The following is a 25,132-nucleotide window of genomic DNA, read 5'->3' on the forward strand; positions in this document are numbered from 1 at the left end:
ACCACGCCTCCTTCCCGTTCCTTCTCTTTATAGCTGTTAACCGGCCGCGACTCCAGACATGAACGGTCACAAATAATTGGGATCTCGATCTTTTCCAGACAATTTTGTCTAAATTCTAATTAAAGAAATAGTTGGAAGAAGGAACGGCAAGTACGAAAATCAGCAATAGTCCCCGATAAAGGCTTGTACGATTCGGCTCCACGCTCTGCTTATTTGGATTTGGTTGTGTCGTATATTCAGGGCTCGCCAAAAACTATCTCTGAATGAATTGCGTAGCTGATATAGACCCTGGGGAGAAAACCGTAGGTACAGCTAATCCATGGACAGCCAACCATCTAACAGTGAAAATTGGATAAGTTTTATCTAAAGCCGTTGGTTTCTCCTAAAAGGATTTTGTGAATGCATCAACTTGTTCTAGCGAGTCGAAGCGACCAGTTATTAGAGGAACTTCTTGTCGGCTCTCCGAAAAATATTCGTTTGGCCGGGGGCTTCCAGAAACGTCGTAAGCTAAACCTGTACTTACAGACAGCCAGCCTGCGATAAACGGGGAGGGTATAGTAATGCTGTGAATGACCCAGTATCGAATACTAGTGATGATGTCGGCGAAGGGGCGCTCTCCTGTATTCCCAGACATGTTTAACTCCGTATCTATCTATCTTGTAATATCAAAAAGACTTCGGTTGTTTCCCGAATGGAGGAAAGGAGGTCAAAGGGGTCGAGGGAAGAGATGCGAGATGCACCGGCAAAAACAAAACCCTTTGAGGGAACGGGAACTCCTATAAATTAGGTTGTCACTATTATACCCGAGGTATACTCAAAATATGCTGGGTCAGTATAGCTATTTCACGTACAATGCGGCAAGGTTACCCGTTACAAGATCAACATCTGATCTAATACTGGTAAAATCTTCGTTTTTACCTATCGTCGTTCATCTAACACGTAAACAATACGGATGGGACTATAGGGCCCGGCTTCCAAGCGATGCAGTAAACCTGTAAACATTAGCAGCAATCTTTCCTGATTGTACTGCCCCGTAAGGTCCCCTGCCCGCGCATAATCGGGCAAGCAAGGCATTACCTTTTTCTACGCACATTGGACCCACAATTAAAAAATTTGAGGAATAGTCCAAAGAAATGGCGAAGACTGATTCCTCAACTACGTAGCTATCGGCCTCGTGGAGGATGAATTCGAAGTATGATTTCCCCGAATCTGCAAAATTGAAAAATTTTAATCTCCCAGACATACACTTGATTAGATATAACGTACCATATTTAAGATTTAAGTAAACAACTTTGATTTGGGGACTCGGGATGATAAACTACCCAAGAAAGTTATATACTAACCCATCTGCTAGACAATCTTGTATTCAGATATATGTTCACTTCACTAAGCTACTTTGCTTTTCTGATGCTCGCATTAACTTTTACCCTAGCTCTATTTGTTGGATTGAACAAAATTCAGATTCTGCAACTCATTACATCATTACTACTTCTCGAAGATAAGAGGAGATCAAAACTAGAAAGGGTCTTTAACACATATCGATTACTAATCCGTCGCACCTACCAACAATCAATTACTAGTTAATGTGTAAGGTATTTTGGTAAGTATTTGTTTGTATCAAATGTTTACAAATTGAAATGGTTGAAGCATTACTCTCTGGAATTGTGTTAGGTTCGATTCCAATAACCCTAGCTGGATTATTTGTAACTGCATACCTTCAATACCGACGGGGCGATCAATTAGATATTCGATGAATATCTAGTTAGATATCGTCCTAAACAAAAGGGATATTTTGGGATTGGGAAGGTAAATGAATTAAAAATATATATGGCGAAAGCCCCCCCCCCCCTCCCACCACTATTCCTTTCGAGTATTTTCTGTCCGTATTTCAAAAACAATTAGCAGATGTGGAAGATCGCTTCTACAACGATAATCTTTAGTTCTACGTCCACTTCAATTTTGGGGCGTATCGCTTAAGCAATCCCTAGCAGTAGGCACGCCCTGCAGGATTCGAACCTACGACATCGGGTTTTGGAGACCCGCGTTCTACCGTACTGAACTAAAGGCGCCTCTTTCTGGAAGGGGTTACTTTGACCTATGAAGGAAGTGGGAGTTGCAGCATCTTTCCTCCCCAGCGTGAAGGGAAGAAAAAAGTGTTGACTTCCCTTTTTTTTTTTGTAGGGAGAAAGGAGGTAGAGATCAAGTAAGTGGGGCAACAACTGTCACCCCTGCCAGTTGTTCCACGTATAGGAGATAGGGATGACGGGATTTGAACCTGCGACATTTTGTACCCAAAACAAACACGCTACCGAGCTGCGTTACATCCCTTTTGGTTGTACTTGATACCATCAACCCCTTGCTTGTTATTCGATCCAATTGATTATAATCTTTTCCCACGAATACTGGCTACCGTCGAAGTAGGAATGCATTTTTTGGGAAGCTGCTAATCCCTGCCCTCTCTTTATTTTAATTCCCACTTTTCATTCTCTACACCACTTCTCGACTTAGTATTCTGGAGTCGGGTACTGGAAAAAACTTTATTCTTCTTTCAAGTAAATGTGAGAATTTGATTTAGATATAGTTAGATTTTAAGTAGTAAAGCTGGTGAGGATAAAGGCAAGTAGGTAGGGAAATAAAAAATTGATAAGAAGGAGGATTCCAATGCAACATGTAAAAATATATCTTTCCACAGCCCCTGTTGTAGCTACAATATGGTTTGGCTTACTGGCTGGTTTATTAATAGAAACAAATCGATTCTTTCCGGATGCTTTATTATTTCCATTTCCCTAACTTATTGTTATTAACTAAACCAAAGGAGCCGTGTAGGAACCATACGAAGTGAGAACTCTATGGTTCGTCATACACGTAATAATGACTCAATTTAGTGATGGGAGTGTTTAATCTATTTACTTCATAGGTCGAAACTTCGTAAGTAGTTCGTTTCTATTGCTATGGATCTACATGCGACCCTCACCCCCTCTTTTTGGGGAAACTAATTAAATTAGAGTACATCTGATTCCATGGCCAATACTAAAGATGCAAGGGTAACTATTGCTTTGGAATGTACAAGTTGTATTCAGAGAAAAACCAGTGGAAAATCCGCGGGTCTTTGCCGATACACTACACGTAAAAATCGTCGTAACACACCCGCTCGGCTGGAGTCAGAGAAGTATTGCTTCCATTGTCACAAGCATACCTTGCACAAAGAGTCGAAGAAGTAAAAAAAAAAAAAAAAATTGCAATTGGTTCGGAGGGAATCGATATCCAACATAAGTAAATATCGGTAGTTACAAAGAAATATCATGAATAAATCTAGACACTCTTCCCGTAGGCGTTCTCCGTCCATTCGTTCTGATGAAACTATTGATTACAAGAATACGAGTCTACTTCGTCGATTCGTGAGTGAGCAAGGCAAAATATTATCAAGACGAATGAATAGATTGACCTCGAAGCAGCAACGTTTGATAGCTACGGCAATAAAAAGAGCCCGCATCTTGGCCTTGCTGCCCTTTTCAAATAACGAAAGTTAGATTATTAAATAGAATAAATTAATCTCTAGCAGATTCTTTAACTTATCAAATGAGCATTTACCGCGAAACAGATGCAATTCAAGGTAGTTTTGAGTTTTGTTGAGTCAAACCGATCGATATCTACGAGGTAGTCTGTCCTTCCGCCCCCCCCCCCTTTTTTTTTACTACGAGAAATACGTAACTCAATTTGGAATTTGGTTTATTCGCCTCTCTTCTGTCTAAATGAGACTTAGAGAGGCGTAACTTTACCGCCGCGGATCATCAAATTTTTATTTTGCTAACTTTTTCTATGATCATAGAAAAACAGTAGGCATCTGGAGTAGCGATTTGAGCAAGTGTCTTGCGATTCAAGGCAATCCGATTTTTGTACAAACTATGAATTACCGAACTGTGGGTAATTCCATCTCTCCGCGCTGCTGCATTAATCCGAGCAATCCAGAGACGGCGAAAGGCTCTTTTGCTATTATTTTTATCTACATAAGCATAAGCTAAAGACCTACCCCTTCGCTGGTTTGCCGTTCTAAACAATTTTGAATGAGCCCCCCGAAAACCGGACACAAAATCGAGAATGTTTTTGCGATACTTCCGAGCCACAGATCCTCGTTTTACTCTAGTCGTTATACGTATAGCCTCACAAAAATCTCAGATTTTCAATAAAAAAAAAAAATAATCTATTGATTTTCTAGTTCTTCCATTTCTTTAAATAGTTTTACTTCAACATCCGTAACTAGAGATGTCAATTTTGGGAGTGATAAACTCCGTATCTTCAAAGCATAATTACTCAAATAACTCATTGAAGTTTTTGAAACCCCAACCGCAGATTTCTACTTTGCTTGTTAAGGGTTTCAACGCCACATACCATGTATCCTTCAAACTAGTTGCCTCATGTTCTGCCGAGGGGTGTAAGTAAGTTGCAATACCTTTTTCCTCTTTTTATTCTTACCTCATGTGAGAATTAGATATTCCAATGGCTTTTGCTACTCCGGCTTTCCTTTCCGCAAGTACTCCGATACTCACCTTCCCGCCTACTAGGCTAAAAGGCATACGTTGTACCAAAAATGTTACAGATTCCGATGTTTCCGTGGTCAATTTGTCTTGGCAGTTGGATCCCCCCTATATACCGGAGTATAGACTTGTTCCGAGATCGGATAAGTGGAACTACTGTTGGTGGGCCGCACGATCCCCAATATTTCACTCAGCTTCTTGACGCTTTTTGAATCAGATTTCTTAGTTGATAAAGGAAATCATATGTATAGTTGCGATATTTTATCCGGGGGTTAGCAGAATGGCTGACCCTAGTTGTTGCCGCCGAGGTGTAATTGGCAAAGTAGGTGTGAAAGTTGATACCACCAGCCCAGCCCGACTTCGTTTGATAACTAAATTTTTATTATTACCGATTTACCTCCACCTTCCCAAATTGAAAAGATCGGGTTCGCACCGATTTCAACCACGAATTGCTATTTCCCATCGAAACAGGTGGATTATGAATTTTTTACCACTTCATCTGGTAGATTATCCTGCAGCATTGATCTCCAAATAGTTTAGGTTCTCGATCCAAACAAGTCACACATACACCCTAGTACACACTCCCCGCCGTTGGGGGCACCCACGAAGAGCGGGGGATTTCGTCCCACTCTCCAGCCGTTGCCTCGCCTTCCTAATAAGTTGTTGGTTTGTCGGCATGCTTGAAAACGCAGAAGATTGATCCGGTTTGAAAGATTCTCAACCAATTGGTAAAATTTGACGCATTTTCACACCCAATAAGACCTTTATATTTCCGACCTATCAGAAATAACTTTGCAAATCTGTTTCTATCTGCTTCTAAAGGGGTGAATCATTAACTTAAAATACATGAAACTGCGAAGAAAAAAAAAATTGAATTTCGGGTAATTTTTTTTTTCAATGAATCTTCAGCGTGAAACATTTTCCACCGCTACTAGATCCGCAACACCGTAATCCTGGGCTTCTTCCGCTGACAAAAATACATCTCTTTCCATGTCCTCGGAAATTAACCACAAAGGTTTGCCAGTTCTTTGGGCATAAACTTTGGTTATACAATCACGTAGTTTCGACGCTTCCTCCGCTTCCATGACACATTCTCCAGCCTGTCCGTCATAATATGAACTAGCGGGTTGATGAATCATCACCCTGATTAGGTGACTCTGATTAAGTCTAACTGTACAAGCAGATATTCTGCATACGGCTACCTCATACAACTGCAGTTTAAAGCCAACGAAGTTTGCCTACTTTGATAAATTTATAAGTAAATAAATAGAAATCTATAACTATATTGATTTCTATTTAGGAATTAATCGTTCTTTTGCAGGCCTTTGCTTACTTCGTTGTCGGTCCCTCCCTCACTCTTTCCATACTACATGTATGAAATGGCATTGTTGTATTTCACCATCCTTCCCTATGGAGTACTACGATGGCTCCGTCACTTAATTGCCTTTGCAATCCCGAAGTTTGCTATGTATACCCCCGATGGACGAAGGAATCAACACTGTTCGAATCCCAAATTCTGTTTTTTACTGGAAGGAGAAGAAAAAAAAAAGTTAGGATTTTGATACACCATATATCTTATATGACTTATGACGCTAAGATATATTGAATTTAATCTATGGCAAATCTAACACGAGTTAAAAAGATTTCCTTGATTCCGTTTATCTTTTCAGTACTTCGCTATTTTAATTTTAACTAAATATGTGTGGTGTGGAGAAAATCACTAAGTACTGGTTGCCATGCTATTGTTACCTCAATCGAGCGAAGGCAAAATATTAATTTAGACAAATCATTGGCGCCAAGCGTGGGGCAGTGCTATACGTCTGGTAATCTCTCCTCCAGCCGAAATAGAAGATCCCATTGAAGCGGCGAGTCCCATGCAAATAGTATGTACATCTGGTACAACAAATTGCATCGCGTCGTAAACAGATATTCCGGCTAATACTGCCCCGCCGGGGGAATTTACATACGAATACATATCTTTGGCCTGATCTTCGCTATTTAGATACATCATGATACCAATAAGTTGATTGGCAATTTCGTCATCGACTTGTTGACCTAGGAAAAGAAGCCTTTCTCGATAAAGCCGGTTGATCGGGATAGGTTCCCCCCCCCCCGGAACCGTGTAGGTATTGTTGGAAACATACGGCTCTAATGGCTTCCGCAAGAGGAAATAGGAGCAGGGTGGAGGCGCGGGAAAGGATGGATTTTTTCTACACCAAGTTTTCAATCCTGCCCAATTGGGGCAATCTCGCTTTTTCGTTCAAGTTTGTCTGGCCCGTTTGTTTTGAACATCTTGAACTACGTTGCAACTGGCAGTTGGTGCACCGATTGTGCCAAATTCTTCCCCCCCGCACCAATTCATTTCTGTCCGACATTGAGGCCTTCCTTCTAATACAAGGAATCCTTAGGTTCATTTACTACCCCGAAGGGGATAAATCTTGATCACTACTCGTACATATGGAACAAGTAGTTTTTCTCTCCCTCCATTTCATCTATTTTCACATCTCATAGGTTCAAAAAAAAAAAAAAAAAAACCTGTTCAATGTTCAAATAGATAAATAATTTTTTTGTTCCGCTATTGTTTCGCACGTATCTTTGGCACGATCGATCTTTGGGATCAAGTGACCGGGGCCTAAACGACTTGTTCATTTCAACTAGCCATAGATTCCGACAGCTAACACTTCAATTGGCAGATTCTTTTTTTTTTCCATCCATTTGATTACTGGTGGAATATTTGATTTCAGCATGGTAGGTACAAATCAATTGGCAAAAAAATGGTGGAGACGGTTCCACCGGCCTCGACATACCCGACAAGTTGGACTATACGTCAACCCAAACTGCATCCTCTTCCCCGGGTAGACGAAAGGGCACTTTTGGAACACCAATTGGCATATAGAAATTATCAAAACGTCTTGGAGTTACCTCTGAATTGTGGGCGTAAGTAGGAGTTGGGTCGATAATTATTAAGTTATTTCACATTGTAACACGTTTTACGGCATGGGTCGTTAGATCTCCAATTCTGGCAGATATTATCTAATCCTGATGGGACCAATCCTTACGTTGTTACATGGGGAATGAAAATGCTAAAATATTCACGCCTCCATCCCTATCCGGGGGGGGGAGTTGCTGGCTTGTCCCGATGCAGCTACATATTTGGTACAATCAAATAGGCAAAACAAATAAAAATTAGGTTTCTCGTCGAAGATTAAAAACATTGTTCGTTTCCCTCCCACTCTGTCGCTCTAACTACGAGCCAGAATATCTTTTTTTTTTTAAGTGTTTTGTACGGCAACCTCTCTCTCATTTCCCTAGGATGTAACCCTATATTATATTGCAAGAAAGTTACGCAGTGATCAGTTGTCTCCAATATTCAAGAAAGGGGTTTTTCACGGGTTTGCCTTGGTATCGCGTTCACACCGTCGTATTAAACGACCCCGGTCGTCTAATTTCCGTACATCTGATGCATACAGCTTTGGTCTCCGGCTGGGCGGGCTCGATGGCTTCATATGAATTAGCGGTTTTTGATCCATCTGACCCCGTTCTCGATCCAATGTGGAGGCAGGGTATGTTTGTCATTCCCTTTATGACTCGCATTGGGGTATCAAAATCTTGGGGGGGTTGGATTATCACAGGAGATACCTCAACAGACGCGGGTATCTGGAGTTACGAAGGCGTAGCCGCAGCTCATATCATACTATCTGGCTTGCTGTTTCTAGCTGCTATATGGCACTGGGTATATTGGGACCTGGATCTATTTCGTGACGATCGTACGGGAAAACCATCCCTGGATTTACCTAAGATATTTGGAATTCACCTATTTCTTTCAGGAGTACTTTGTTTTTCATTTGGGGCGTTTCACGTAACTGGTTTATTTGGTCCCGGCATTTGGATCTCAGATCCATACGGATTAACTGGAAAAGTGGAACCCGTAGACCCGGCTTGGGGGGCTGAGGGCTTCGATCCATTCATTCCAGGCGGAATAGCGTCGCATCATATAGCAGCAGGAGTGTTAGGTATACTCGCCGGATTGTTCCATCTAAGTGTCCGCCCTCCCCAGAGGTTGTACAAAGCTTTACGCATGGGAAACGTTGAAACCGTATTATCTAGCAGTATTGCCGCCGTCTTTTTTGCCGCCTTCGTAGTTTCTGGAACCATGTGGTACGGATCCGCCGCCACTCCGATTGAATTGTTTGGCCCTACCCGCTACCAATGGGATCAAGGATATTTTCAACAAGAGATAGAAAGACGAATACGATTAGGCGAAGCTGAAAATCTCAGCTTATCCCAAGTTTGGTCAAAGATTCCGGAAAAATTGGCTTTTTATGATTACATTGGCAACAATCCTGCGAAGGGTGGATTGTTTAGGGCGGGTGCAATGGACAACGGAGATGGCATAGCTGTCGGTTGGTTAGGTCATGCCCTTTTCAAGGATAGGGAAGGACGTGAGCTGTTTGTACGCCGTATGCCAACCTTCTTTGAAACATTTCCGGTCGTCTTGGTAGATGGAGAAGGTGTCGTAAGAGCTGATGTACCATTCAGACGAGCGGAATCAAAATACAGTGTTGAGCAAGTGGGTGTAACCGTAGACTTTTTCGGTGGCGAATTAGATGGCGCCAGCTTTAGTGACCCTGCCACAGTAAAGAAATATGCTAGGCGTGCTCAATTGGGCGAAATCTTTGAATTTGATCGTGCGACTTTAAAATCGGATGGTGTATTCAGAAGTAGTCCACGGGGTTGGTTCACTTTCGGTCACACCACATTTGCTCTCATTTTTTTCTTTGGCCACATTTGGCATGGCGCAAGAACTTTGTTTAGAGACGTTTTTGCCGGCATCGACCCCGATTTGGACGCCCAAGTTGAATTTGGTGCATTTCAGAAGTTAGGAGACCCAAGTACCAAAAAACAAGCCGTTTAGAGGATTTCTTCTTACAGATCCCGTCGAACTCGATAATTAGGGAATTCCTCTTTCTCTATACCAGTTACTTGGCCGGATCAAAGAAAAATTGGATCGAAAAATATTTCTTTTTCAAGATTCAATTAATTACTTTAATTGAATAGGTTTAACCACTTCGGATTCAAGCTGATGAAATGAAATTCTACTGGAGTGATACCTACTAATTAGTACGAGAGAGATTTTTTAAAAACACCAATTTATTCCCTAACCCATGGAAGCACTGGTTTACACATTTTTGCTGGTAGCCACTTCAGGTATAATTTTTTTCGCAATTTTTTTTCGAGAACCTCCTAAGGTGCCTAACAGAGGTAAATAAACAAAAGATTCCTTTGCCTCAACCTAGAAAATAGACACACATTTCTGTCTTATCAACGAAATTGTCGAGACAAGGAAAATAAGATTAATTGGAGACCTTCTTCTCCAATTTATGGAGAGGAAGGTCTCCAATTAATCTTCATGTTCTTCGAAAGGATCTCTTAGTTCTTTGGACGGTTTACCAAAAGCGGTATATAAGGCGTAACCGGTAAAGCTAACAAGTGAACGGGATAAAAAAGTAGTGACCAAAGTTGCGGTTTCCGTTGCCATATGACCCAATAGATTTTAATTACCACTCGGTATACTATTATACAAAGTCAGCAAATTTCAACCAGTTGAGCAGGGTCTATGGCTACGAAAGTTCTTGATGAAACTCCTAAAGGGAAACCCAAAATAAGTTTTTTAGGGATGGTTTTGAAACCGCTCAATTCGGAATATGGGAAAGTTGCTCCTGGTTGGGGAACTACTCCCTTGATGGGATTTTTCATGGCTCTATTCGCCATATTTCTAGTTACTATTTTGGAAATTTATAACTCCTCCGTCTTGTTGGACGGTATTGCAATTAGCTGGTAAAAAGGACCGACCCAAGCCCCGCAGCTGCAAAAACAACAGCTGGGGACTTGGTAAGAGACATCGAAAATCGAAGAGGTAGTTGAATCGCGTAATTTTTTTCCTCTCCTATTTCAGATCTTTTAGCAATATGGGTGTGTGATTCGCCGCAATTAATCCGATTCAATAAATAAGAATTTTTTTTTTCTTTCATTTCTTCGACTACTAGTTTTTTTTTTACCACTGATGTCTGGCCGGGTAGCCGATTAATGATTATTACCCGAAACGCGAGAAATTTGTATTAGAAATTTTAAACTAGGATTAATTTACACCAATTTACTGTTTAAGTTTCGTGACAAAGTTGCTACCTAATATTACTGACTCGACGCCCAATCGAGAAATTATCCATGAAATTGCTCTCAACCGGTTCCTTCTCACATTGGGTTGGGGGAGAGAGATACAAATATGCAGGACATTTACAGGCTCGTGTAATTACGAAACACTGGTAGAGGATTTGATGCCCAGCGGGTCTTCTCAGCCACCAATCAAATAAATAGGGTATCTTGTCGATATATAGTGAAAATCTAAGGTTTCGTGATTATTCAACCAATCAGATTAAAACGAGATAAGATCTATCCATGTATGTATTACACTTGTTCTCCACCAATTTTTGGGGATAGATACATTGATAAGGTAAAAAGATTTCTCAAGACGCTAACACTACCGGTTTCTAGGGAGTACAGGCTAACATGAGATTGAGGCGGGATTTAGTTTCGAGGTTTTTGGATCTCCGCCGTCGCCCCCTTCTTTACAAAACAAATGGCGAAGTACCGGCAAAGGACACCTTACTCGAGAGAGGGAACGGCTCTAAGAATCCATTCTCGCCTAAGCTGTATGAAGACAAATCTTCATGTGCAGTTTACAAAGAGGGAGCTACATAGGCTTACCTATCCTGCTAAGGTATATGACTGGTTTGAAGAGCGCCTCGAAATTCAGGCAATTGCGGATGATATTACTAGTAAATACGTCCCTCCACATGTGAACATATTTTACTGCTTGGGAGGAATCACGTTAACCTGCTTTTTAGTTCAAATAGCTACCGGTTTTGCTATGACCTTTTATTACCGTCCAACTGTTACGGAAGCTTTTTCTTCTGTTCAATATACAATGACTGAGGTAAATTTTGGCTGGCTTATTCGTTCTGTTCACCGTTGGTCAGCAAGTATGATGGTACCTGTGATGATTCTGCATGTATTTCGTGTTTATCTAACTGGGGGATTCAAAAAACCTCGTGAATTGACTTGGGTTACTGGAGTGATTTTAGCTGTATTAACCGTTTCTTTCGGCGTAACTGGATATTCCTTACCCTGGGATCAGATTGGTTACTGGGCCGTTAAAATCGTGACAGGTGTACCCGAAGCCATTCCCTTTATAGGATCTTCATTAGTAGAATCGTTACGGGGAAGTGTGAGTGTTGGACAATCCACATTAACTCGTTTCTACAGTTTACACACCTTTGTCTTGCCGCTTCTTACTGCCGTTTTTATGCCGATGCATTTTCTAACGATTCGTAAACAAGGCATTTCGGGTCCCTTGTAATATCTTTTTTTTTTTCACAATAAATAAGTCCAAAGAAAATACATCACATCAAAAGGACCCCCTCTTTTTCATTTCCTAAGTAAATTGATGTTCCGTTGCCGCAAGTACTTACAGATAATAAGTCACTTCGCGGATTGAATTGTCGTCCCAAACTACCGGGATAATACGGTCGGGACATCGAGTAGGAAGAGAAAAAACAATTGGATTATGGGAGTGTGTGACTCGTCGCGAAAATAAATATGTAGGCTATGCAGATATCAAGTTAGATACTGCCACTACGTCTCTCCCCAACTTTTCTTCGGAATCAAGATTTGAAACTTGGGTGTGGAAGCATCTCTCTAGAATTCGGAGAGTTGTTTGGAGAACTTTTTCCATGACCGAACCGAAGATTTTTGAAGGCCTCGTCAAATCCTAAATCTATCTCTACATCCGGACCTGGGACTACGCCAAAATTTTGTATATACGGCTTCTAAGACGATACATACATTTCTTTTGTATCGGCTACCAATTTTCCGCAACAATATCCGCCGTCGGGGTAAAGAAACGATCTAAAGAAATGGATGGCTAAAGTAGTAACGAGTTGAAATTCTATAGGGTTGCAACTGCAGAGTATTTCGCGTAAGTCAAAAATAAAACAATACGTTACGCAACTATAGGATACAAGATAATCTGCGAAGCTTCGTTTCTAGTTAAGGTATTGAGCTGAGTCGGATGAAAGGCCACACTGCAAAATACTTTTTGCGTCTATTCTCTTGTTGTATTACGGAATGGGGCAGTGAGGTATATGCTCGAGCCGTATGGGAAGAAATTCGCACGTTCGATTCTTACGGGGGAGTGAGGAGTCCATCCCAATAACAAAAAAACCTGACTTGAACGATCCTGTTTTGCGGGCAAAATTAGCTAAAGGCATGGGACATAATTACTATGGAGAACCTGCTTGGCCAAATGATCTTTCATATATATTTCCTGTAGTAATCTTAGGGACTGTTGCGTGTACTGTGGGGCTGGCTGTTTTGGAACCATCAATGGTTGGTGAACCGGCAAATCCATTTGCAACTCCTTTGGAAATATTACCTGAGTGGTATTTTTTTCCCGTATTTCAAATACTTCGTACCGTACCAAATAAATTACTAGGTGTTCTCCCGATGGCGTCGGTGCCTGCAGGTTTATTGACCGTTCCTTTTCTTGAAAATGTTAATAAATTCCAAAATCCGTTTCGACGCCCAGTAGCCACAACAGTCTTTGCAATTGGCACCGTGGCCGCCATCTGGTCAGGCATCGGAGCAACTTTACCCATAGAGGGATCTCTAACTTTGGGTCTATTTCAGTATCTCTCTTCCGCTCTGTTTCTTACACATAAGATAAATAGTTAGATCCAGTCTAGGGACTATTTGCTTTGTAGCAAAATTTCCCTAGACTCGTCTGTTTTCGGGTGAAAAACAAAAAAAAAAATTATATTTTCTCTCAAATAATAAATTTTCATTTGTTTACTTCGAAGTAACCTAACAAAAAATTGATCCTAACTTCTTAGTTTTCTCTGATCTACCTGTTTTGTTTCTACTTATGGCACAATTAGTCGCCACTTAGTGGCTTATGGTATATTATAGACTTCCAAAACTTCTAATACGTAAAATAAAATTTGGTTTGATAAGGGAAATAGTATTTTTCTTTTATTACTTCCGCCGATTGAGAACTATTTTTTTGTCGGGTAATTCTTTTGCAAAACGGTCCCACAACGCTTCGGACACTTGATCCACAGATTTTCTACCGAAATTCTTTAATTTTGACAGATCTTCTCGGCTATAGTTAAGCAAATCCGCAATTGTGTATATTTCGGCCCTTTTAAGACAATTAAAAGCTCTGGCAGGTAATTCCAATTGGTCAATAAACCTATTTTCTAAAACCCTTTCTTCCAAATTATTCGTATCACCAAATTGAGGTTGTAAAGATGGTGATTTCGTCAAATCAAGAGAATCTTCGCCATTTTCGAAGAGAGATACGTCTCCGCCCCTTACATACAAGAAGGTGGTTGGCAAGTCCATGAGTTTTTCAGAAGCTTTCCTAAGTGCTTCGTGTGGTGTCGGACTGCCATTAGTCCATATTTCAATGAATGAGATTTCCTGCGTCGCTCTACCACTTCCAAATAGATGGATGCTATAATTCACGTTTCGGACAGGCATAAATACAGCATCGATGGGAAATTGTCCCTTTCCGGATTTCGCTAGATTTTCTATACGATATCCGCAATCTTTTTCAATTTCTAATTCAATAGTTAGAGATATTGGTTGGGTAATGGTAGCTATATATTGCGAATTGTCAATTGCTTCGACGCCAGGTGGTAATGATGGATCGCCCGCAGTTACTTCTTTAGGACCTGTTACAGATGAAAATGCCTCTTGAATATCTTCTTTTGAATCGCCCCTAAGCACAATCTCTTTCGGATTAACTAAAGCATCATGTATTGTCTCTTGAAGACCCGTTATTGTGGAATACTCGTGCACGACTCCGCAAAATCTTGCACATGTTATGCTTGTTCCTTCAATCTCTTGTGACAAGGCTCTACGCATGGCAATTCCTACAGTACTGGCTTGACCCCTTTTAAAGGGAGATACAAGGAAACGACCATAATGAAGCCGCTTACTTTCTATTTTGGATTCAAGGCATTTCCACTGAATTGCCTGCTTAGAGGTCGACATCTCATTTTTGCGCATACGTAATTTTTTTCCCCTCCTTTTGATGTGACTAATCACTAGTTAGACGCGTCTCTTTCTGGGGGGTCTACAACCATTATACGGCATAGGAGTCACGTCACGTATGAAACTGAGGATTATGCCGCTTCTGCGAATAGCTCGCAAAGCGGTATCTCTCCCCGGTCCGGGCCCGCTCATCATAACTTCTGCTTGTTTCATACCCCGATCCACTGATGCTTTAATTGCATTCTCAGCCGCAGCTTGCGCAGCAAATGGCGTGCTTTTGCGTGTTCCCTTAAATCCACAGGCACCGGCGGAAGACCAAATAATTACCTGTCCCCGGACGTCTGTGACGGTAATGATAGTGTTATTGAAACTCGCCTGTATATGAATGACTCCTTTTTGAACTCCGCGTTTTCCCCCACGTGAACGAATTTTTCTCGATTTATTTGACATAATTGATTAATCATTTTTATTGGGAAGCTCTGTTTAATTAATATTATTTTTCAGATATAAATATTTATTATCCTTGTTTCTGTTTATGTTTTGAGTTGCAACAAATTACCATGATTCGTCTACGTCTACGAATCAATCGACATTTTTCACATATTTTCCGAATGGAAGCACGGATTTTCGTATCTATAACCTTGAATTAATTGGGTAAATCTACCTGTAGGTTTGCTACATGTTTCTTCGATCTAATCAAGATAGGAAATTTGGTAAGAGAAGTGGTTTGGTTAACTGCCGAAAATCTAAACTGATACCGAAATCTACTGACTATTGTTTGTATGCCTACTTCTAAGGCGGTAGATGATGCGTCCCTTGGTAAGGTCATAGGGACTCAGTTCAGCTCTTACCCTATCTCCTGGTAGTATTCTTATATAACTGCGTCGCATCCTCCCCGATATATGAGTCAAAACTTGACATCCATTATCCGAACACGCTCAAAACGTGGCATTGGGTAAAGATTCTGTAACTGTACCTTCCATGTCAATGAGATTCTGTTTCTTCATCATTTGTAATAAGTAAACCTCCTATTTACATTACAGGTTTCTCCAAAAAAATTCTTTTCATTGAAAACGTAACTGGTGAAAATAAGTAACTTTTGTTTCTGTTTCTCCCTTTCAATTACCAAATATGGCGTAGAATTTCCCCCCCAGTTTTTCTTCGCCTAGCTTCCCGATCTGTAATGAGTCCATAAGACGTTGATAAAATTGCAATTCCCATGCCCCCTAAGATCTTAGGGATTCTTATATGATCGCAATAGATTCTGAGACCGGGTTTGCTAATGTACCTAATAGTTGCCACGTAAGGCTTTTTTTCTTTGCCAAAATATCTCAGTTTAACATCCATAAAGATTTTCCCCCCCTCTGTGTGTTCCGTGACGCTTTTTAAAAAACCTTCTTCCAGTAAGATTTGCACGATACCTCTAGTCATTTTAGTAACTGGTATCCTAGTCATAGCTTTTCTTTTCGTATTCGCATTTCTGATTGAAGTAACTGTGGTAGAGATGGCATCATTATTCGTGAAATATCAATCGGTAATTATTAGAATTGTTTTTACTTTAGTAATTCCTAAAATCTTCAGCCTTTCCTCTTGGCAAAATCTAAATGATATTCAAGGCGGAAAAAAGGTTCTTTCCTTTCTACTCATTTTCATTGGCTATCCTATTGAGTTGTATCTATCTAAATAGATATAGATAGAATAGATATAGATAGATTTTTCTGTATATTTGTATATGTGTATGTATTGGACTATTCGACAATTAATTCTTCAAACCCAAATTTTTAAACGAATTGAAGTTTCTTTGAGTTCTAAGAAATGAAACGAGCTTTCTTTTTTTTTTTCATTAGTTATCACAACACTTCGGGAGCTAACGAGACTACTCTGGCAAAATTACATTCCCTCAATTCCCTTGCTACTGGACCAAAAATCCTAGTTCCTCTAGGATTTCCTTCCTGGTTGATAATGACGGCTGCGTTGTCGTCGAACTCAAGGACCATTCCATTGCGTCGCTTCAACCCCCTACGAGTGCATACTACCACTGCCCTAACCACTTCCGATCTTTTCAAAAACATGTTGGGTACGGCTTCCTTGACTACGGCGATAATAATATCACCTATATCTGCGTATTTGCGGTTACCGGTTCCTAGTACCCGAATACACATCAACTTGCGAGCTCCGCTATTATCTGCTACATCTAAATAACTTTGAATTTGAATCATGTGATTTTGTTAGTAGGAAGAAATGGTAAGATTAGTTATATATGTATTTATTAGCATAGCTCTATCTATCCGTATCTATAGAGATAGATACGGATAGATAGAGCTATACTAATAATACTTACGTAGTGACAGACATATTACTCTACTAGATTCCGATGAAAAATATAGATATATTTGACCTCCGTAAATTGGGGAGATATTTACTTATTGAAACTACGACCCCGACGTAATTAGTAGAATTACATGAACAGATGGCCGATTTCCCCTTCCCCGTAAGACATTACTTTCGTTGCCAAAATAAGTAAGATTTTGCTGGAAAAAACGTTATTGATTAATTATTTTTTTTTTTTTTGATAGATTACATAAATAAATTGCAGGTATTGTGTGTTGCATTCATCGGAAATATCCTCCTATTGTCTTCCCCCCACTGATTTAGATGGAAAGGTCACAATTTTTCCGAAGTTACTAATCGAGTCTGTATAGGCATCTTGTGCGCGGCTATCAACATAGCAGCCTCAGCTACTTCTTTTGACACCCCACCTAATTCATAAATTATTCGACCGGGTTTGATTACGGATACCCAATATTCTGGAGATCCTTTACCTGACCCCATACGCGTTTCGGCCGGTCTCATAGTGATCGGTTTGTCCGGAAAGATACGTATCCAAAGTTTCCCACCCCGACGGGCATGGCGGGTTATTGCCCTTCTACCAGCTTCTATCTGTCTAGCCGTAATCCAAGCAGGTTCAAGGGCTTGAAGAGCATATTTTCCAAATGAAACTACGTTGCCGCGACTGGATATTCCCCTCAATCTTCCCCTATGTTGCTTACGGTATTTAGTTCGTCTGGGGTTGCAATCGATGCTGACAAATTTTTTTTTTTTTTCATCTTTGCTACAGAACCGGATGTGGAAGTCTCCTTCCGACCGGCTCCTCGTAACTGCAACATCACTTCTTACTTATTGTAAATCGATATACTGGTAGTTCCCGCGGAGCTTCGTCAGTTTTTCATTCATACACTTCTGTTTATGAGAAGCAATTTTATTACAATTTAGCACTAAATTTACGGGCGAGAGTGAGCTTTACTTTTTTTTTTCTTGTTAGATCCAAAGAAAAAACTGTCAGCTTCCCTCGCCATCCCAACTACCAGATCTCACTATTCACTGTTGAATCAGATTCGGAAGTTTCCTCGTTGTTTCAATCTTTTTGAGCAGACGTTTAGGTTCTCTCTTTCGACAACGAAGCTGTAGTACTACATTCTATCTCAGTTTTATTGAGTCGGCGTTCCCAGTATTAGTCGACTCAAAGCTCTCCCCTGACTTTTTTGTAGTCATGCTACATTACGTAATATATTAAGAGTTAGACAATTAACCATACGACTAGTTGCGAGGAAAAAATTTGAGATATCTTAGTTCCTCAAATTTCCGTGAAATACTATTACAGTGCTTCCTGATTCCGGCTTTTCCATAGAAAAATTTTCTACGGATGGAAAGAGAAAGAAAGTTTCTGTGGTGAAAGAAGTTCTAATTTTCCCCTGCATTGAGGGCTTGTTTATTGAATACTGATCAACAAAAGGAGGGTTTAACTTTCACTTTCAATTAGGTCTTTTATTTTACGGGCAAAAATTTGTATTTTCAACGAGTCGCCCACTAAGCGTAGCAAAGATATTTCAAAACTTGGAATAAAAATAATTGAAGGTGAAGTAAGATGAAACTAACCGGTTTGCATTGAGATCTATCAAATAGTATTTTCTCTACCTTGCATAAAATTTGTTAAGTATCCCGAAATACCCAGGTCTTTATACCCAAAACTCCATAAATTGTCTGAGCCGGGTGATAGCAGTAACTTATGTTGGCTTCAACCGTTTGTAGGGGAACTCTACCTTCTCTAGCCCATTCTACGCGAGCCATTTCACTACCATTCAAACGTCCGGCTATTTGTATCTTGATGCCCCCACCGTTGGTTCTTCCAGCCATTTCAATGGTTTTTTTCATAGTTCGTCGGAAAGGTACTCTATTTTTTAGTTGTGAGGCAACATGTTCTGCCAAAATCTTCGGTTCTCCATAGGGTTGGATAACACCAGTTAATGTTACTCGGAGATTCTGACTTTCGAGCCCTAAAAGGTTTCTCAGATCCTGCTTCATTTGACTAATTCCCAAACTCTGTTCCTCAATTAGTAAATCAGGAAATCCAGTATATATATTAATTTGAATAAGATCTGTTTTTCGCTGGATTTCAATATGCCCAACTCCGCCGTAGTTGGAAACACTTTTTACATGTTTTTGAATATATTTTTCGACGAGATTGCGTATCTTTCTATCCTCTTCAAGAAACTTTGGATAATCCTTCTTCTGGGCGAACCGATAAGAATAATGCTTCTAACTTACACCGAGTCGAAAACCAAGTGGATGAATCTTTCGTCCCATATGTGTGTCTCCTCAACTTGATAGGAAATTATTCTCTTGTAGCTCTTTCTTGCTACTAAATTTGTTTTCATTCATATGCGATCACTTGTTTATTCACTTCTCAATAGACTTTGAGCTCAATTGAATAGTTACTTTACACGTGGGTTTTTTTATGGGGTAACCGCGCCCCTGAGCTCGTGGACGAAATCTTCGGAGGTATTTGGAGTTATCTACCCAAGCTTTACTGACAAACAAATCGGATTTATTCAGTCCAAGATTATTACTTGCATTTGCAGCTGCGGAAAGAACCAGCTGTGATACTGGGTAACATGCCCTATAGGGCATGAATTCGGGTGATACAAGTGCTTCTTCATATGAGCAATTTCGTATTCGATCGATAATACGTTGCATTTTGGTAACTGACACACGGACATTCTTCCCTAGAGCTTGCGCTCCAACTTGCGATTTAATTACGTTTCCCATGAAATATAATTTCCTAATTAGATTATTAGATTATCGGCGAGATCCTTTATCGCTTTTGGCATGTCCCCGAAAGTTTCGGGTGGGTACGAATTCCCCCAGTTTATGACCTACCATTCGATCGGTTACGTAAATAGGCAAATGCTCTCGGCCATTATGGACGGCAATTGTGTGACCGATCATAATAGGAACTATCGCGGAAGCACGAGACCAAGTCGTAATCAATTTTCTTTTTTTCTGTATATTGAGATTTCTAATTTCTCTTATTAAGTGATTAGCAACAAAGGGACCTCTTTTTGATGAACGTGCCGTGAACAGTTACTCCTTTCCTAATGCTTCTTCTCGGTCAAGAACTTTTGCGTCGACGAAGTATGAGAGGATTGATACATTTTTTCCCTCGACTTCTTTTACCCAGTGTGACTCGCCCCCAGGGGGTTAATGGCTTCTTTCTGCCGATGGAGGTTCTCCCTTCTCCCCCTCCATGTGGATGATCCACGGGATTCATGGCAGAACCTCTAACTTTGGGTCTCCTTCCCAACCACCTTTTGGACCCTGCTTTTTTTAAGCCCTTGTTACTGATATCTACGTTTCCAACTCGACCCACACTTGCTAGACAATCTCTAGGTACTAAGCGAATTTCGCCGGAAGGTAATCTCAGTGTAGCTAGTCGACCTTCCTTTGCAATTACTTTGGCTACGGTGCCGGCTGATCTAACTAATTATGCGCCTCTTCCGGATTTCAATTCTATATTATGTATAATAGTCCCTAAAGGCATTTTTGTTGAAGTAGATCTCCTTAACTGTGGTGTCCCTTCACTAGTTAGGGACAATTCTGGAAGATCTCTTCCCAAACTGTACAAGCTTCTTTCGGAGCATACAGCTTTCCGGATGTAAAAGGAAAAAAGTCAGATACCGTATTGTTAATAGAAACAGAAGTCTATTTAATCAATAGTTGTTCAAAGTGGGGTATCAGTTATTTTATTTCTAGTTCTTTTCACCACATCCTTGGCTTCCTGCCAGCATCTGGCTTTCTCAGCATCTACCAATAATTTGGTAACAGAATTGATGACTTCGATGACTTGCGTTAACATTACTCAATGTCTGGAATAACTTAGGAAATTCCTTCCCTTCGGCATTTACCTCATATAATTGCGTTTCTGCGCATTTGTTCTGCATGTCAAAATTTATCGCTTGTAGTTTCGGCATCGCCTCTGACTATCAACCCGAATAATTTTTTCCTTCCTACACTCCCGTTTATATTTTATATGTAGAAAAGACAAAGTATCTTTGCCTACTGCCCCAACTTTGAGACTATTTATCCGTTTCCATATTATTTTACCCTTGCAATTTTATGTATTTATGCCCATCAATAAATTATGGCACATGCTGTTGTCCTGAGTCGGTTACCCGACCAAGTTTACTTAGTAGTTTTTGGCAACTTCGAAGTAGTGCCGGGTTTATGGGTCTATTCTACAACCCAATCGATTAATTTCCGAACACGTAAATCATCTAGTCACCCCGCGCTCAGAGGTAAGGCATTTCCTGCTGAGATAGATGCGTTTGGGCTGGATAAAACGATGTCTCCAATTCCCATTCCTTTTGGATGTAAGATATACCTCTTATCACCATCTACATAATTGATCAAACAGATGAAGGCGTTACGATTGGGATCATATTCGACACTTCCTACTCTTCCAACGATATCCAACTTGTTCCTTCGAAAATCAATTTCGCGATATAGACGCTTGTGAGCACCCCCCCTGTGTCTACTTGTTATTACTCCCCTATTATTGCGCCCATTTCCAGAGATTTTGCCGCGAGTTAATTTCTTACAGGGTTTATGTCTTCCCTCTTCTGGTATGTCTTGCTTTCGGGCATTCGGGGTATAGTCCCTATAGGATCACATAACCATATCTCTTTTTCCTCCTTGAATAGGATTTACTTTTCTCCCCTCCCCCAACTTCGTACTTCTTTCTTTCTGGGGGAATCGTGGGAATAAAACAAAAATTAAGTCTGACTCATAAATGATGGAATGAAATAATTCTTTTTTAGTCTTACAATCATCTTTTTATAGCTTACGTAAGTAATATTCAATTTATTTTTTTTTTTCCCATTTTTACTTGTCATTCGACTACTATTTGTACCTTCCACCTTGACGTCAAAAAATCGTTCGATCCAATCTTTCATTCCAGTTTTAGTTAGTTTCAAATCCACTTGGAAAGTATATTGATTCTGTTGCAATAAACGAATAGACTTTCCAGTAATTACTTGATTTTTTAATTTATCCGTAGTATCCCCCTCACTTTGTTTCCCACTTCTCGTAGAGAGACGAAAACTGTAAATATGTTGGAAAGAGGAAGACGTAGATCTATATTTGTAAATAGTTGATCTATGTACTAGAGATGTACTTTCCCTCCTCCTGTTTCTACAAACATTTTATTTAAAAAGATTCCTGTATAGTCTATTTTGATAAATGTTCTATCCAATCAAGTCTTATCATTCAAATATCTTTGTCAGTGTCTATCTATATCTTTTTCATTGTTGCATCCAACAGGAGTTGAACCTGTGAATTCGCCAATTATGAGTTGGGTGCTTTGACCGTTCAGCCATGGATGCCAAGAATACTTTTTCTTTGAGACATTATATCATTACGTTATGTAATGGTAAGATAGGTTTTTGTCTTTTTGGCGGGAACGGAGAAAGTCGCAATTTGTCTCTTCCGCCTGTTGCATGTGCCTATCAACCAATAGTTGTTGAAAGGATTTCGTTGCAAAAGGGAAAAGGACAAATAACCAAGAAGGAATTTGAGACGAAACCCTTGGCGGGAGATGAAAACAAATGATGAGGGATTCCTCGAGAAGTTAACAACTATTCTTTGCATCGAGTGATTCTGGATTTTTTGAGGAAAAATGGATTTGAGACATACACGAGGAAGGTTCTGGGAGCAATACCAGTTATGACTCCCCTCCGAACCAGGAGCCGTGTGAGGTGAGAATCTCACGCACGGTTCTGAATGAGCGAAAAGATCGAAAATCTTCTTTTCGACTCTGACTCCCCTACACCAGTCGTTGCTTTTTTCTCCGTTACCTCCAAAGTAGCAGCTCCAGCTTCATTTACAAGACTCTTCGGTCTAATTTTCCCATACTTCTCTAATGAGTGGCATGTCGCGGTGGGATTATTAGCTACCTTTAGCATGATATTGGGAAATTTAATTGCCGTTACTCAGAGAAGCGTAAAACGTATGCTAGCTTATCCTTCTATAAGCCAAATTGGATATATCATGATTGGGGTACTTTCTGCAGACTCAGGGAACGGTTACGCAAGTATGATAACTTATACGTTTATCTATATACTCATGAATTTGGGAACTTTTGCTCGTATCACCCCATTTGGTTTACGAACCGGAACTGATAATATCAGGGATTATGCGGGATTATACATGAAGGATCCTGTTCTAACATTTTCTTCGGTTTTACGTTCACCATCCCTAGGGGGTATGCCTCCACCATCCGGTTTTTTTGGTAAACTCTATCTCTTTTGGCATGGATGGAAAGCTGGTTTGTACTCATCAGTTCCGGTGGCGCTCGTCACAAGTGTCATTTCCATCTATTACTATCTAAAAATAATTAAATCAATGTTCACCGGGAAGAGTGGGAGGAGCGATACACCCCTAAATTCTAGACAAAATTCATTAGTTTCTCTATCAATTTCGATTTCGAAAAATTCTCTTGAAATAGCTATGATCATTCGTGCGCTAGCATCAACCCTATCGGGTATATTCATAGATCCTATTATCGAGATCACACGGAATACCTTCTTTTAGACCCACTTCAAATTATAGTACGAAACCTCCTTTTCTTTCTTTTCTCTCTTCTTTTCCCTCTTTCTTTCTTCTTTTTTTTTTTTTTTCCTCAAATGAATTAAAAGCTGGTTCGGCTATCCCAACTAGTTCGTCTGTGCAATTTACGAAATAGTTCTATCTTCTTCGGTAATTGATCCTGGCATTCTCATATCTAGCTTGTCTTCTTGCACCCAGAATCACTTGCTAGGAAAATGATCCCTCGTCTATTCCGGAGAAGATAGAAGTATTTCCGCGCAGTGCACAGTTGGAGTTGCGCAGTAACAACCCACGCCGTTACATCCAGCCGAGTATTTAGGCGAAGGGGGAATACCCCCCCTTTTTTTGTGTATTCATATGGCATCATTTTCTCAATATTGGTGAAAAGACTTGCCTGTGAGACAAGCGTGGGCTTGTCAGGTCATGAGAAAAAGAGGCCTCTGTACGAGGAAGGAATCAAACATTGAGAGATGATTGATCGCGGGCGGGACTAGATTTGAACCCTTGGCCATAGTCAGTATGAACTGGAACCTTACCACTACCCGGGGAATCGATGAATAATTAAAAAGGTTTGTGGATTTCGTTTCAATCTTAGTGGAGTCTCCCAGTTAGCAGTTATTAAATCCAGCAAAAAAGGAATGAAAATCCGGTTTAGGAGTTGACAGGACTAGAGAGATATTGGTACAATTGAATCGGTTCACAGAACTCCCTCACGTTCCTTTGCTTCGAAACGAGGGTAGGCACACCAGACACAAAATTGAGTGATGCGTAATACGGACGGAGGTTCGAATCCTCGCAAGGCGTCCGGAACAAAAGTCGTCTTGCATTTCCGGAATAAGTCTCCCGACCCCTTGCTTTCCACCAAGAGAAAGCAAAAAGAACCCGGGCGGGAAAGTTTGATTTGGTCAATCTCCTTGCCCCTCCGAACTAAGTGGCGACGAAACCGATCTTCGTATCGAGATGCGGGTGGGTCCTGTTGCTTCGGTGTCCCCCGAAGCTAAATCTATCAAAAGAAAAGGAAATCCTTGGGAAATTTAATATTCCCTAGTACCAATCCGTAAAAATGGAATGTAAATCCTGGGATTGTTGACTACTAAGAGTCTCTCTTATCATTCTATGGAGTTTCCATAGATAGGTAAGGTCGTAAGTCCCACCTTTTCTATTTTCCCCTCTCCAAACCAAGGGTGGGGCGGCAAAGAAGATATTGGGTCTCGCCCCAATGCGGTACTCAAAGAATAGTCTTACGGGATAGAGAAGAAGGAGGGGTAGGAAGTGGCGGCTTAGACTGATACACGGACGTGATTCGTCTCTTAAAAAAAAAAAAAGATTTGAATGTGAATAAGATGGACCAAAAATCCTAGTATTTCCCCAAACAGGCAGGGGATGGGATTTTGAAAACCCATTCTTTCCCTGTTTCCAAAGGACTCAAAATCCTTTAAATGAGACTCAAAATCCCATTCCTAAACCGACCGAGTATCTGGTTAGACACCCCTAACCAGATACTCGAAGTTTCCGCCATCCTTTTTCTTTTTTATAAGAAATGG

The 25,132-nt window shown here is 40.5% G+C and overlaps 29 protein-coding genes and 4 non-coding genes across 33 annotated transcripts, besides 3 other annotated features. All coding sequences in view use genetic code 11, as the record gives it.

Annotated features, from left to right (window-relative positions):
* Positions 1-22,415: part of a sequence feature (large single copy region; LSC) that runs on past the window's edge.
* psbL (photosystem II protein L) lies at positions 116-232 on the reverse strand. The gene is given in 1 exon segment: positions 116-232. A coding segment is annotated over 1 exon segment (117 nt).
* Positions 254-373, reverse strand: psbF (photosystem II protein VI). Its single transcript is given in 1 exon segment — positions 254-373. A coding segment is annotated over 1 exon segment (120 nt).
* psbE (photosystem II protein V) lies at positions 383-634 on the reverse strand. The gene is given in 1 exon segment: positions 383-634. A coding segment is annotated over 1 exon segment (252 nt).
* Positions 1,375-1,584, forward strand: petL (cytochrome b6/f complex 3.5 kDa subunit). Its single transcript has one exon. The coding sequence runs from the start codon at positions 1,375-1,377 to the stop codon at positions 1,582-1,584; it is 210 nt and encodes a 69-aa protein (NP_848078.1).
* On the forward strand, positions 1,638-1,754 carry petG (cytochrome b6/f complex subunit V). Its single transcript has one exon. The coding sequence runs from the start codon at positions 1,638-1,640 to the stop codon at positions 1,752-1,754; it is 117 nt and encodes a 38-aa protein (NP_848079.1).
* On the reverse strand, positions 1,996-2,069 carry trnW. Its single transcript has one exon. It is a non-coding gene; the product is annotated as a tRNA-Trp (tRNA).
* Positions 2,256-2,329, reverse strand: trnP. The gene has a single exon. It is a non-coding gene; the product is annotated as a tRNA-Pro (tRNA).
* psaJ (photosystem I subunit IX) lies at positions 2,662-2,790 on the forward strand. Its single transcript has one exon. It carries the CDS (start codon positions 2,662-2,664, stop codon positions 2,788-2,790), a length of 129 nt encoding a protein of 42 aa, NP_848080.1.
* rpl33 (ribosomal protein L33) lies at positions 3,021-3,221 on the forward strand. The gene has a single exon. It carries the CDS (start codon positions 3,021-3,023, stop codon positions 3,219-3,221), a length of 201 nt encoding a protein of 66 aa, NP_848081.1.
* rps18 (ribosomal protein S18) lies at positions 3,303-3,530 on the forward strand. Its single transcript has one exon. It carries the CDS (start codon positions 3,303-3,305, stop codon positions 3,528-3,530), a length of 228 nt encoding a protein of 75 aa, NP_848082.1.
* Positions 3,792-4,148, reverse strand: rpl20 (ribosomal protein L20). Its single transcript is given in 1 exon segment — positions 3,792-4,148. A coding segment is annotated over 1 exon segment (357 nt).
* rps12 (ribosomal protein S12) lies at positions 5,100-5,213 on the reverse strand (one part of a trans-spliced gene, as the record gives it). Coding sequence (NP_848037.1) covers positions 5,100-5,213 — 114 coding nt within the window.
* On the reverse strand, positions 5,441-7,427 carry clpP (ATP-dependent Clp protease proteolytic subunit). Its single transcript is given in 3 exon segments — positions 5,441-5,680; positions 6,334-6,625; positions 7,357-7,427. Coding segments are annotated over 3 exon segments (603 nt in total).
* psbB (photosystem II 47 kDa protein) lies at positions 7,924-9,450 on the forward strand. The gene is given in 1 exon segment: positions 7,924-9,450. A coding segment is annotated over 1 exon segment (1,527 nt).
* Positions 9,701-9,805, forward strand: psbT (photosystem II protein T). The gene is given in 1 exon segment: positions 9,701-9,805. A coding segment is annotated over 1 exon segment (105 nt).
* psbN (photosystem II protein N) lies at positions 9,937-10,074 on the reverse strand. The gene has a single exon. The coding sequence runs from the start codon at positions 10,072-10,074 to the stop codon at positions 9,937-9,939; it is 138 nt and encodes a 45-aa protein (NP_848087.2).
* Positions 10,153-10,377, forward strand: psbH (photosystem II protein H). The gene has a single exon. It carries the CDS (start codon positions 10,153-10,155, stop codon positions 10,375-10,377), a length of 225 nt encoding a protein of 74 aa, NP_848088.1.
* On the forward strand, positions 10,600-11,952 carry petB (cytochrome b6). Its single transcript is given in 2 exon segments — positions 10,600-10,605; positions 11,311-11,952. Coding segments are annotated over 2 exon segments (648 nt in total).
* On the forward strand, positions 12,160-13,280 carry petD (cytochrome b6/f complex subunit IV). Its single transcript is given in 2 exon segments — positions 12,160-12,167; positions 12,809-13,280. Coding segments are annotated over 2 exon segments (480 nt in total).
* rpoA (RNA polymerase alpha subunit) lies at positions 13,626-14,663 on the reverse strand. Its single transcript is given in 1 exon segment — positions 13,626-14,663. A coding segment is annotated over 1 exon segment (1,038 nt).
* rps11 (ribosomal protein S11) lies at positions 14,706-15,098 on the reverse strand. The gene has a single exon. It carries the CDS (start codon positions 15,096-15,098, stop codon positions 14,706-14,708), a length of 393 nt encoding a protein of 130 aa, NP_848092.1.
* Positions 15,166-15,279, reverse strand: rpl36 (ribosomal protein L36). Its single transcript is given in 1 exon segment — positions 15,166-15,279. A coding segment is annotated over 1 exon segment (114 nt).
* Positions 15,413-15,655, reverse strand: infA (translation initiation factor 1). Its single transcript is given in 1 exon segment — positions 15,413-15,655. A coding segment is annotated over 1 exon segment (243 nt).
* On the reverse strand, positions 15,771-16,169 carry rps8 (ribosomal protein S8). The gene is given in 1 exon segment: positions 15,771-16,169. A coding segment is annotated over 1 exon segment (399 nt).
* On the reverse strand, positions 16,499-16,867 carry rpl14 (ribosomal protein L14). The gene is given in 1 exon segment: positions 16,499-16,867. A coding segment is annotated over 1 exon segment (369 nt).
* rpl16 (ribosomal protein L16) lies at positions 17,313-18,406 on the reverse strand. The gene is made up of 2 exons: positions 18,401-18,406; positions 17,313-17,720 (listed from the first exon to the last, which is right to left on the reverse strand). Exons 1-2 carry the CDS (start codon positions 18,404-18,406, stop codon positions 17,313-17,315), a joined length of 414 nt encoding a protein of 137 aa, NP_848097.1.
* On the reverse strand, positions 18,639-19,292 carry rps3 (ribosomal protein S3). Its single transcript is given in 1 exon segment — positions 18,639-19,292. A coding segment is annotated over 1 exon segment (654 nt).
* On the reverse strand, positions 19,386-19,754 carry rpl22 (ribosomal protein L22). Its single transcript is given in 1 exon segment — positions 19,386-19,754. A coding segment is annotated over 1 exon segment (369 nt).
* Positions 19,785-20,063, reverse strand: rps19 (ribosomal protein S19). Its single transcript is given in 1 exon segment — positions 19,785-20,063. A coding segment is annotated over 1 exon segment (279 nt).
* rpl2 (ribosomal protein L2) lies at positions 20,098-21,662 on the reverse strand. The gene is given in 2 exon segments: positions 20,098-20,531; positions 21,275-21,662. Coding segments are annotated over 2 exon segments (822 nt in total).
* rpl23 (ribosomal protein L23) lies at positions 21,758-22,039 on the reverse strand. The gene is given in 1 exon segment: positions 21,758-22,039. A coding segment is annotated over 1 exon segment (282 nt).
* Positions 22,293-22,366, reverse strand: trnI. Its single transcript has one exon. It is a non-coding gene; the product is annotated as a tRNA-Ile (tRNA).
* Positions 22,415-25,132: part of a repeat region (inverted repeat region B; IRB) that runs on past the window's edge.
* Positions 22,803-23,573: a sequence feature (orphan copy of ndhB exon 2; unsure if functional).
* On the forward strand, positions 23,808-24,392 carry trnT. The gene is made up of 2 exons: positions 23,808-23,841; positions 24,350-24,392. It is a non-coding gene; the product is annotated as a tRNA-Thr (tRNA).

This window comes from Adiantum capillus-veneris, chloroplast, assembly GCF_014529385.1.
Source record: "Adiantum capillus-veneris chloroplast, complete genome".
NCBI lineage: Eukaryota > Viridiplantae > Streptophyta > Polypodiopsida > Polypodiales > Pteridaceae > Adiantum > Adiantum capillus-veneris.